Source organism: Silurus aristotelis (assembly GCF_946808225.1).
Source record: "Silurus aristotelis genome assembly, chromosome: 11".
NCBI lineage: Eukaryota > Metazoa > Chordata > Actinopteri > Siluriformes > Siluridae > Silurus > Silurus aristotelis.
The window spans coordinates 6,492,794-6,505,324 of NC_139584.1; the positions used below are offsets into that span (position 1 = coordinate 6,492,794).

Sequence of the window (12,531 nt, forward strand, 5' to 3'; positions counted from 1 at the left end):
TACAAAATAATCATTTGTAAACCAAAAACAGGTGCAGGCAACAACGATATATGAGAGAAGCAGCTAATGACAAGACATGGGTTGAAACAGGATGTGAAAGGCAACAAAAAACACATAGCAAATTAAACCAAACCCAGAAGTGTAGCTCTGGTGTCAGAAATGCATTCCGGTGAGCTTTAACTGCAGCGCTTGGCATTTGGGGAATATTCCTAACAGTCTGTTTTTTTTTTTCTCAAGGTTTCTTCCTCATGTCATTTAAAGGACTTTTTTTCCTCTTGCCATTGCCTTGCTCATTAGAGATAGATCTCAATTATAATTACAATATATCCATCGTTAAATCCAGTTTACGAAAATGTATTAAATAAAATATAGTGATGTAGTTTCTAAAAAGTATTTTTCACAAAAGTCCTAAAATGTTATTTTTTTGCCACAAATGAAAGTATCTGTGAGTGAATATGTGCATTGTAGTTGAAAGAAAAAACTATGCACCTGGCAGCATTGCACACACACACACACACACACACACACACACACACACAGCTCCGAGCAAGGTGCTGCTTTGGACCTGCGTTTGTAAGGCCGATATAATGACATACAAACCTTGCTGAGGGATAATTTAGCTAAAAGTGAAAAGTTTGGTACATGGAGCGGAAATATGTATTCGGTCTCCCATTCCCGTTCGAGATTGCCCATTTCCGACAAAACATGCAAAATTTGCCTAATTATGTCTGAAAACGGGCGGAAACAGCTTGGTTCATCTAGCCCTCATCTAGCTTAATGTTTCCCTTCGCTGCTTTGTGAACATTTGATTTTAATTGGTTAAGATTTTGACTCAGTAAGTATAGTTTTCGGGATTTTTTCTCTTTTTCACTCCGAGATAAACTTAATGGTTGCTTTCAAGCTCTGAGAAGCTACTGAGGTGTTTGCGCCAGCTTTGTACGTAACACGCAATTACTCCTGAAAACGGGCAAACAACTTAGCATCGTTCTCAAAGCTATAAATGGGAGCGTTAAGTTCATCTGTGGGGTTACAAAATGGTAAAAAAAGAAACTTTTACCTAATTAAAAATGAAAGTGAGAGTATGTACTGAGCCATTTAAACCTGATTGAAAGTTAGAAGTTGGGGAGTGGTGGCTCCAGTGGTTAAGGCGCTGGGTTGCCAATCGGAAGGTCTGGGGTTCAATCGCCCCGGTATCGCCAAGCTGCCACTCTTGGGCCCTTGAGCAAGGCCCTTAACCCTCTATGCTCCGGGGGTCCTTACGAGGGAAATATCAAGGTCCATGACGTCGGAGTGACGTGGGGCCGCCTTCCCGTGGGCTCACCACCTGCAGGAGGGACCGTAAGGGACGGTGCTGTGAGGATTGGGCAGCAGTCGAAGGCGGGGGCCTGCTTGGACTGCTGCCCCGCGACCCGAATTACGGATAAGCGGGAGAAAATGAATGAATGAATGAATGAAAGTTAGAAAGTGTACATGTTTAAATATGTGCAGTGTTTTACAAAGCAAATGTGCTGAAATTGTATTACATTCTTACATCACAGTTATTACTATGAAATAATACTTACAGGAAATACAAAGTAATGATCTAAAGTACTGATCATAATTGAATAAATAGTCTTAGTTGTCATGGTCACATTTTTTTTGCAAAAGTAGTTTCATGTGACAGCTTTGTTTTTAACCTTCATTTTCATACGGTGTACCAGCAGCAAAATTAAACTTAATGAGGCTACCAGACATGAAATTAAAGATATGAGTTTCTTCTGTTTGATGAACCTTTTAAAGGAAAAGCTGACCGGCTATGTGTACAGCTCTGGCCCTCAAAATGCTTTCTTCCTCTGTCTTCTGTGTGTAATAGTAATAATACTACTAATACATTGATGGATTGTACTTGTGGGTTTATTATTGGCTTTGTATGACATTTTCCCAGATTTTTTATAAATGTCAGTTTTTTGTGTGAGCTGTCAGACAGGTTTTACTCGGTTTACCTCGGTTTTACTCAAACTCTACCCCATATGTGTTACTCTCATGCAGTTTGTGAATTTTTATTCATTCTGGTGTTGCACCTAAGGTCTTAATACGTGTTCATGTTATGATAATATACAGTCAAAAGTAATAGGACGCCTGCCTTTTCCAGTCATATGTGCTTCTTCCTCAAACTGTTACCACAGAATTAAAAAATCATAATTGTATAGGATGTCTTTGGATGTAACAGCATTGCTTTTTCCCTTCTCTTTGAACTAGGAGACACAAACCTGTTTTAACATGACAATGCCCCTGTGCACAAAGTGAGCTCCACGAAGATATGCTTTACATGGGTTGAAGTGAAAGATTCTGTAACATCCTTGTGGCTGAATAAGTACAATGTTCAAAACACACACACATTATATATAATGTTCAGTCGTTGTCGAAAATATATTCCTCCCACTAACAGGTGCCATGATGAACAAATAATCAGTGTTATTTACTCACTGGTCATGATGTTATGCCTGGCTGTGATATATATATATATATATATATATATATATATATATATATATATATATATATATATATATATATATATATATATATATATATAAATATATATATATATATATATATATATATATATATATATATATATATATATATATATATATATATATATATATATACACCTTGTGTGTCCAAACTTTTGGTCTGTACTGTATATATATTATATATACAGTACAGACCAAAAGTTTATATATATTATATACACAGTACAGACCAAAAGTTTGGACACACCTGCTCATTCAAAGAGTTTCTTTATTTTCATGACTATGAAAATTGTAGATTCACACTGAAGGCATCAAAACTATGAATGAACACATATGGAATTATATACATAACAAAAAAAGTGAACTGAAAATATGTCATATTGTAGGTTGTTCAAAGTAGGCATCAAGAGAATGCCAAGAGTGTGCAAAGCAGTAATCTAAGCAAAAGGTGGCTACTTTGAAGAACCTACAATATGACATATTTTCAGTTGTTTCACACTTTTTTGTTATGTATATAATTCCACGTGTTAATTCATAGTTTTGATGCCTTCAGTGTGACTACAATTTTCATAGTCATGAAAATAAAGAAAACTCTTTGAATGAGAAGGTGTGTCCAAACTTTTGGTCTGTACTGTATATATATATATATATATATATATATATATATATATATATATATATATATATATATATATATATATATATATATATATATATATATATATATATACTGTATATTTTATTATTTATTTTTTATACATATTTACATCATACATATATATGATGATGGCTCTCAGATAATACAGTTCATGTTCATGTTCATGTTCGCTGCCAGCCAGACACCTTTATATACAATGTATTCAATTCTTTTTTTTTATTTAGGTTCTGTCATTAAACTTACTGTTGTTTTTTTCAGGTCTGAAGCGGATTCATGCTCTGACTATTCAGGCTAATTATGAGATGAGGATTGACCTGGAGGACTTTGAGAACAGCACTTCGTTCGCGCACTATGGATCCTTTGGCGTAGGATTGTTCTCCGTCGACCCGGATGAGGACGGCTACCCATTGAGCATAGCGGACTACTCAGGAACCGCTGGTAGGTTCATTCTTTGTCCTGAAAGCTTTAGCAAGTATGAGTGGCAAAATCCATCCTTAGATAGAATCCTTTAGATTTATGGGGAAGGAGGAACCTTTCAGATGTGTGTTACAGCTGCATTGCTTTATAGAGTCAGATTGTAAAGACTCATGCTGCACTACAGAAATGTGGAACATACTCGACAGGGTTCTTCTGCCAAGGCTTTATTTTTAGGCCAACCTTTGCTGTGACCAACTTATGAAAAAAGGCTTACCTTTTGATCATCAGAGTTTCTAAGTATACTTCCTTAATGTGGCATTATCTTGTGAGATGATCCATTCATAGGACTACATGGAAAACCATTCTTTTTTGGGCACTGTTTATTGTCATGAATCAAATCAGGTGAATTTAGACATCATTTAAAATAATATAAAGCCAAGTTGATATAATAGTTAATAGTATAATAGTTGATATAAAAGCAGGCTGATATTAATTACACTAGAAAACAATATATTTTGAGTATATTAAATACTAGCTAGTATAATTTATAATATCTAACCAGAATCCAATCTAATTTCTTCTGATATCTGAAATTGTACCTCTATTTAATTATATTCAGAATTGCTTGTATATAAACACAATAGCATATGAACACTTTTAATAAGCCTATATACAGTTTCATGTGTGCTATACAGTACTTGGATGAATATTTTTTTTTAGGTTAAGAAATGTGCTAAAGAATATTCTAGTATTTACCAATCAAAGTAAATCATTTGAGTGGATCTCCAGCAGTGTGGGTTTGCACTATAGTACTTTCCCCTCTTTTTCTCGTTTATCTTTCGATGCAATTTAAGCTCAAGGCATCTTGGAATCATTTTTTTGCTAATGTAGGAAAAGTTGAGCAGCGTGTACAATAAAAGCCATTATTATGTTTTGGATTGTGTATCTCCTTTGTATTGCCCATGAAAGTTCAAAAGTGTAGTTTTGGTAAAGTAAGCTGCTGGACTCGAGAGTGTGAGGAGATCAGACCCAAACCAGACGTAGGAATTGTCATGATAATTCAGCAAACATGTTTAAAACTTCTTATCCTGTAAATACTGAAAAAGTAAAATATATGTGCTGCTTATCTCAGTGTGGCAGAGAACCTTTACCTGCACTGCCCTCAGGTCCTCTGTCAAGCGTTAATTGGTTTTCTGCAATCAATCTGTCCCTGGTCCCTGTCCTTTGCCTCTGGCCTCCTCACCAGGTCGGACTCACCGGGAGGAGCAGAGATAATGAGGTAGTGTGACATGTCCATGGCATGCCATAAAGGTGGACAGTTTGCTAATTATGGATGACAAATAAACACTTTATAAATATAAGTCAGGGAAGGGGGGGGGGGGCGTCTTTTGCACAGCTCTAATTAACAAGCACTCTTTCAGGTTTCTGTAGCACAAAATAAAGTAAAGCTGAAGTCAAGTTTCCTATTAATGTGAAAGGTATACGGTGCTCACTTTTGCATAGAATTCTATGAGAAGTGTCCAAAGGGCAGACAGAATGCAACATCTGCAAAACAGTAATATAGTCGAAAAATTTCAGCACATAATGATGTCAAGTACTATTTCATCACCAGATCTATTAGATCAGAAGTCAGGGGAAAAAAGCCAGAATTCCTAGTAATATACCAGTATATAGTATGTGTGGTATGTTGTTACAAAGGCATTTACATGCCAGGATTCCAACATTGCAATATAACTAGATATACATTTGAAGAGACAAAAGTACTTCATGAATTCTTATATAAATTTGATGAAATAGCAACAAGCCATGCATTTAATGATTCTCATGGTTTTTGTTTCATATTGTTTGCAAATAAATCACCCTTATGCACTTTTAAATCAAAGATGATTGTAGTAAGTAAGATCATAGCATTTAAACTCCAAAACTAAAAGTCAGCACGTCCCAAAACTTACTGGTTGTTTTGCCAAAATTCAGCCACACCAATACCAGCAATTTAGTGAGTTTTCCCAGTTTACTACACCTATTATTCAAGTCTTTTTTCTTAACCATTTTGTGTCAGGTTATTTGGTGGTTTACAGCTACCTCTAAAATGAGAAATGACAAATGATGAGGCCAGTGGACAGCAAGATAAAGTCTAATGCAGTTGTTTTCCCCTTAGGCTTTCAGCCAAGAATCACATTTCTACCTTCATTGCTTCCTGTACATGAGTAATTTGGTGTGGCCAATCAGGTTTCTGCAGCTGCTTTAAGCAATAGGACATGCTATTTGTTTTTCTTTCCAAATCCTGCCCCTTTACAGATTCTCAGGGGATAACTATTCTTTTTCCTCTTTTTCCTAGAGTTTGTCTTGTGTTAATGCAGGTACTGCAATTCTGCACACCATACTCTACTTGACTCAATCAATGACAATGCAATCTTTCTTCAGTCTGTTGAGCCAGTGGTTCTTTGGCTGACCATGAGGCCAGATTTCTTGAGGACTATGTCATAAGGCTGTCTTCTTGCCACCGTGAAGGGCATGGCTGTATGATCACAGTCAGACTTTGCACATCTTTTCTGTGACCAGTGCCGCTTTTGTTATTTTGCCGACAATTTTGTGATTAAAGTGGGATAGACATTAGTGTGCAGCAAAGCATTTCTAGAAATGGATAGTTTGTTGGTGCTTAATGGTGGCTGGACAGCACTCTTTCCCAGACCGAGCAACTATATGGATTGTACACTTTTGCCTTGAGATCGATGAGCATCTTTGGATCATAGAGCACTCCAGTAATTTGCCAGATTAGTCATGTGGTGTTGTCTCATGCTCGGGTGTCTGAAAAAGAAGCAGATGAATGAGCCCAGGTACTTGAATTGAGTGACCTTGTTCAAGTCCTGACTCAGATGGTTTCATTTATGGCACAAATATTCGAACAGTTTCTTGGTAACTTTTCTAGGTAAAAAAAAAAGGATATGTGATATATATATAAGAATAAAACATTCAATTATTCACTTATTAAAAAAAGACTTTGATCCACAATGCACCTCGTTGTTACTGATTATTTTCCAACACAGCACAGCCCTGAGTTTTTTATTCCTTACATAATAATGTTCTGATTTCCTGATTTCAAACCTAAAACTTGAAAAACAGTTGACTCTATGCATCAAATATGACAAATAAAAAAAAGGAATCTACTGGTAAGAAACCGAAACGATCATTAGGCTTAATTTAAGTTTCATAACTCTGTGGTATTTTGATGTGAATTTGCTGTCAATTCCAGAAATTGACTATTCCAAAGGTTGAAGTAGTGGTTATTACAATTTTCCACAATTCTGTTTCAACACTTTGAGACGTTATGGACAAAAAAACAAAGTACTGTCTATAAAGCAAAGAGGAACCTGATGTATCCATAAGCCACCTGAGATTTATAAAAGTATTTCTGCCTTATGATATGATATCTCCTTTATATCTTCAAAAGGTCTGGTATGATTCATACGGCTGCAGTAAAGTCTGATGTCATCAGTGCTGAATTCTATTACAGTTAGCACTGCAACATTGCATTTATGAGACTTGCAGTCCATCATACTGCTCCAACAAACCAAATGAATCTTCTCTTCTCTTCTCTTCTCTTCTCTTCTCTTCTCTTCTCTTCTCTTCTCTTCTCTTCTCTTCTCTTCTCTTCTCTTCTCTTCTCTTTTAATTGTTTCCATTCTAATCTCTTCTCATAATGTTTTTCTCTCTCCTCTCTTCTCCTTTCTTCTGCATTGTGTAAAGACATTACAGCTAATGAATACTATTTTAGCAGATTAAGTACAAGGTATAAACCCTTTAATAAAATGATGAGCTTTGACATGTTTTTACATTTTTTTTTTTACTGTTGAATCAGCCTCAGTTATTATAAGTAAATAAATTTCATAATGGAATGTAATGGGACATAGTAATGTGATCTTTTATTCTCTCTATTTCACATTACACATGCTAGCTTTTCAATTTAAAGCACTCTTTCTCATGCTGGAAGTTCAAAAATCAGAATCGGAATACTTTATTGATTCCATCGAGAAATTATTTGATTGCAGCCGCTCACAGTTAAAGTTCAAAGTAAAGTTTAAAGTAAAAATAAAAAAATTTAATCAAAATAAATATTCATATAAAGGTAATGTTAAGTGAAATGGATCATCAAATGGAAATTGTAACAGCAGGGAAGAACAGATGGCAGAAAAATCAGTCTACACTAATAGTTCTAAAAGTTATTGCACATGCAACTAGTTATTAGTACTGCACTGATAATTTTGCATACAATGTCAAAGATTGTTTGCAGATTCACTCAAAAAGACATTTCCTGTGGTTGTTGGTTGTCACGAGTTTCAGCAGAGTCTCTACAGATAGCTAGACATGTGGCTTTTAAGACTTCATATTCATGAGCATCAGCTCCAAGTCTGCTCGCCCTAAGCAGTTCAAGCGCCTAATGAGTAAAACATTTTACAATAAAATTTATCAAATTGCACAAAAAAAAGCCAAGCTCAAGAAACATGAGAGACAGAGACGGATCTTTATAAAAATAAAAAAAAAATAGCATGATTAAAAAAATTGATCAAATTCAGTCTTGAATTATTCAATATCTATATTCCTGGTTTGTATTCTGTCTCACATCAAGAAAAAATATGTTTGATGAATAAAATGTAAATGCAAATCCAATACCTCTAATAAATCTCAATTAATGAATGCATCTATTAAATAGAATGTATATTATAGTGAATGCAATGTCATTTAATCCACTCTTAGATCAAAGAGACTACTGTGCAAAAGTACTAATTAATTGTAGTTTTAGAGGCAGAGGCTGAACTAATGAGCTGCATAATTCCTGGTGAATAATTAGGGAGTAAACTCTTCAGAAACTGCATTAAAAATAATATAGTTAGCCCAGTTATGCTTTCACATTTATAACAGCAATATATTTACACCAATAGCGAGTTGCCTGTCCAAACAGGTATAAGTTAAAATTGACAGCAAGCTACCCATTTAACTAGCCATTTTACACTGAGTAGATTTTTTAGGCAGTGTTTTAGTTTTAACACTTTAAAAGTGAATTAACATCGCTAGCTATCATGAAAGAGTTTGCATACAGAAGAAAAAAAATAAGAACCTATGATTTATCCATTAACAATTACAGCACTTATGTATCAGTTAGCAAACTGGGACAGCATTGAAAACTCGGACAATGTGCACTTACTTAAAATGAAGTAAATTCTTTTGATATTCCAGTCATTCTCCTCCTACCTCAGTAGATTTGTCCTTTAAAATGTAGTGTAGTCAGTGGCAGTTTATAAGTATGTTAAAAAAGTTTATCGAGTCACAAAATAATCTCTTGTTTTGGGTCCATTTATTCTCTATTTCTTTAGGGGACTCATTGCTCAAACACAACGGCATGAAGTTCACCACAAAGGACAAGGACAACGATCACTCGGAGAACAACTGTGCCTCCTTCTACCATGGAGCCTGGTGGTACCGGAATTGCCACACGTCCAACCTGAACGGACAGTACCTGCGCGGCCAGCACTCGTCCTACGCCGACGGCATCGAGTGGTCCTCTTGGACGGGTTGGCAGTACTCTCTAAAATTCACAGAGATAAAAATCAGGCCTACGTGTGAGGAAAATTAGTGAGGAAAGACACTAAAAGAATGCTACTTATGGAAAAGAGGTGGACTATATGCCACTAAGTACAGACGAAAAAATTTACAATGATGTGATCTCTCTGAAAAATGTTGTGACTATAATTCTCAGAGTGATTAGCCCAGTCTCAACTATTCCTCACTCTAACACTCACAACGGCACTCTAAAGGAAAAGAGCACAATTACTGAGACTTTTACCAGTGATGCTGTGTCCTCCTTCATCGAACAGCAATGTGAAGGTGCCTCTATGGAAATAATCCAAAAACATCCCCCCCCCCCAAGTTCATTTTGATAGGTGTGCTCCACTGCTGTGGAGTGGAGTACTATGAATGTCTTTATTGTTGCTGACAGAGCATAGTGGACTCTTTGCGGTACGTCCTCCTCTTTTTAATAGAATAAATGGCCTCTAAATAGTTTAGCGACTCCAGAGCTTCACTTTGTTCACTTTGTAAATGAACATCTGCACATTCACTTCTCCATGCATCAGGGAAATTGTAGCCTTTTTCCACCAACACTCTGTTTGTGCTGGTTTAGGAGCTGTGTGTGTTTTTTGTTTGTTTTTTTATCAAACTTAAGGAACAAATAGCTAAATCAGCTGCACATCCACAACTCATTTTGAGTCAGTATCAGTCAAAAGATTGTACACCTTCTCCTTAATTGTTTTTTATTACTTTTTATCATTTTGAACATTGTATATTAGTACTGAAGACATCCAAACTTTCAAACTATGAAAGAACAAGTATAAAATTATGTAGTTAAGAGAGATGTGTTGATTAACCAAGAACCTGTTTAATATTTTGATTCTTTACCTTTTATTTTGATGACAGTTTGGCACACATATAGCCATTTTCTCCATCAGACTCATGAGGTAGTCACCTGGAACAATTTTCAAACAATCGTAAGAAGTTCCCAGAGGTGTTGAGTGCTTGTTGGCTGCTTTTCCTTCACTCTCTGGTCCAGTTTCATTCAAAACCATCATAACTTGATTTAGATTGGATAATTGTGAATGCCAGGTCACCTGATGCAGCACTCCATCACTCTCCCTGAACGAATAGCTCTTGCATAACCTAGAGGTGTGTTTGGGGTCATTGTTGAAAAACAAACTATGGTCTCACTAAGTGCAAACCAGTTGGGAGGACATGTCGATGCAAAATGTGCCCTCTGTTTCGATTAAATTCTCAAATTTTCACTAGGAAAGCACCGCCACACCATCACACATTCTCCTTCATGGTTCGCAGCAGAATCCACATAAATTTATCCTTTGCAGCAGAGGTAGCAATCAAAAATATAAAACATATTCTGGGTTGTTCATCACTTATGTTTACCGCATAATTTCATACATGTTCTTCTATAGAATGGATGGCTTCAATATTAATATACAATGTTGAAAATAATAAATATTAAGAAAAGAAATTATGTATATTATCTACATTGTCTGAAATTAGACCCCGAGAAGACAAATATTATCAAAATGAGCGTGTGTGAGTACATGTATGTGTCTGCTAAGATATAAACAAATATAAATGTGATATTCAGATTGAACAGAATGTTCCAAATACAGATGAGTATAGGGGTGCACTCTTAGAACACGCTTAGCATTCAGCTACAGGACACCACACACACATTTATACACTTTATCATATAACAATTTCAAATGAGAGTAGTCAGAGGACCTGCAAAACACCTGGAAAGTAAGGTGTAAAGAAAGCTGAGGACACAGTGGAAACACATGGTTAGGACACTCCACACAAACAGCATCAGGAAACCATGAGATGGGAATACAACCTGAAGTACCACTGTTCTCGTCATGTCAACAGAGCATAAAGAATATACTGTACATATACTTTTTAATATCATTTGGATGATTTTTACTGACAGACATCACTAAACAATCCCAGCAATGTGTACGGCATTATTTGACATGATTTTGCCTGTTCCTACAAAATCCCTGACACAGCATCCGCTCCAGCACCAACATCAGTGGAAAAGGGGTCTGCTGACAGTTTTGTTCTTTGTCTGTCCAGTAAATGTTACTGTGAAACATACCCATTCATAACATTTGCTCAAGTTTCACAAAGTTAGATCAGAAGAAAAGAACAAGCACAAACTAACTTGGATCGGTCAGAGCTTTAAAATCACAAAGACTTCTAAAAAAAAAAAAAAACAGTTATAGCAGTAAAACTGAGGTCTGCTGGGTTTTTTAGGCTTTGTATTGACACTGAAGAAAAAGTAAAGCACAGTATTGTGGCCATTTCATTATATTTGTGTTTGTGCCATAACATTGCATAACATTGGTAAATAATATTGTTAAATAAAAATGATTTTATTAATTTCTGAGCATTGTGACATCCTATGCTGTTCTAAAATCTCATTCTTAATAGTATTAATAAGTATAGCCAGAGAGGAAAAGGTGTGGTTTGCTGATCTTAAAGCCCTGACACTGTAATGAGAATTATTCCAGTAGGTTGTTCCAATACCTTCTTACCCCATCACATTATTACACTTAATATATCATCTTATTATAATATTATTTGGTTCTGGTTGGCTGGAAGTCCAATTGAAAATCCTCTATATATACACACCTGGGACTACATGACCGGGCTGGCAGGAAAAATATCTACACAATACACTACATCTTTTACCTGGAGTTATCTCTGTTTAAACCTTAATCCCTAAATCTTACTTTTCAAGAAAAGTAAACATGAGAGTTGCTGATTATGTTTATCTAATCTATATTTTATGACAATAAGAAAAAAAAAGAGAATTAAAGAAAATGTATAAATGAATGAATGTTAATAGAGAGAAGTGAGCAGCAAAGAGAACTGGTGATTAAGTTGTTAAGATATTGAATTGCATGGCAAAATGATTATTTGTTGCAAAGAATATCAACTATTGATTTAACCTGAGATTTTCTAATCCAGTTTGTGTCAAGATTTTATATATACAGCAATTCCTCCGCTTTATCACGGTTCGACGCTCACGTCCCAAAATTGCATTTGAAATGTGACTTATTTGTTTGGCTGATTTTCCCGGTTTCTTAGCACCATAGACCAAAAAACTTATAGGGAATTGATTTTATCGAGTTTTATGTTGAAATAATGAAATGTATTAATAGGAAATATATTTAATAATTATAAAATAAAGTAAAATGTTAATACAGTACAGTACTGTAACCATAAAATAAAAATGTTTGGGGTATCGCGGTTTTTCATTCATCGCAGGTGGTTTTGGAACGTAACCACCGCGATTAACAGGGGATTACTGTGTGTGTGTGTGTGTGTGTGTGTATATATATA

General features: G+C 35.5%; 1 protein-coding gene across 1 annotated transcript in view; it reads left to right on the forward strand.

Annotated features, from left to right (window-relative positions):
* The window catches only part of LOC310733810 (fibrinogen C domain-containing protein 1-like), a 93,879-nt gene extending 82,314 nt beyond the window's left edge, over window positions 1-11,565 (forward strand). The window contains exons 6-7 of the mRNA XM_083555239.1: window positions 3,433-3,612; window positions 8,964-11,565. Coding sequence (XP_083411365.1) covers window positions 3,433-3,612; window positions 8,964-9,223 — 440 coding nt within the window. The 3' untranslated portion in view covers window positions 9,224-11,565. The remainder of the gene's footprint in view (window positions 1-3,432; window positions 3,613-8,963) is intronic.
* Window positions 11,566-12,531: the final 966 nt, after the last annotated feature.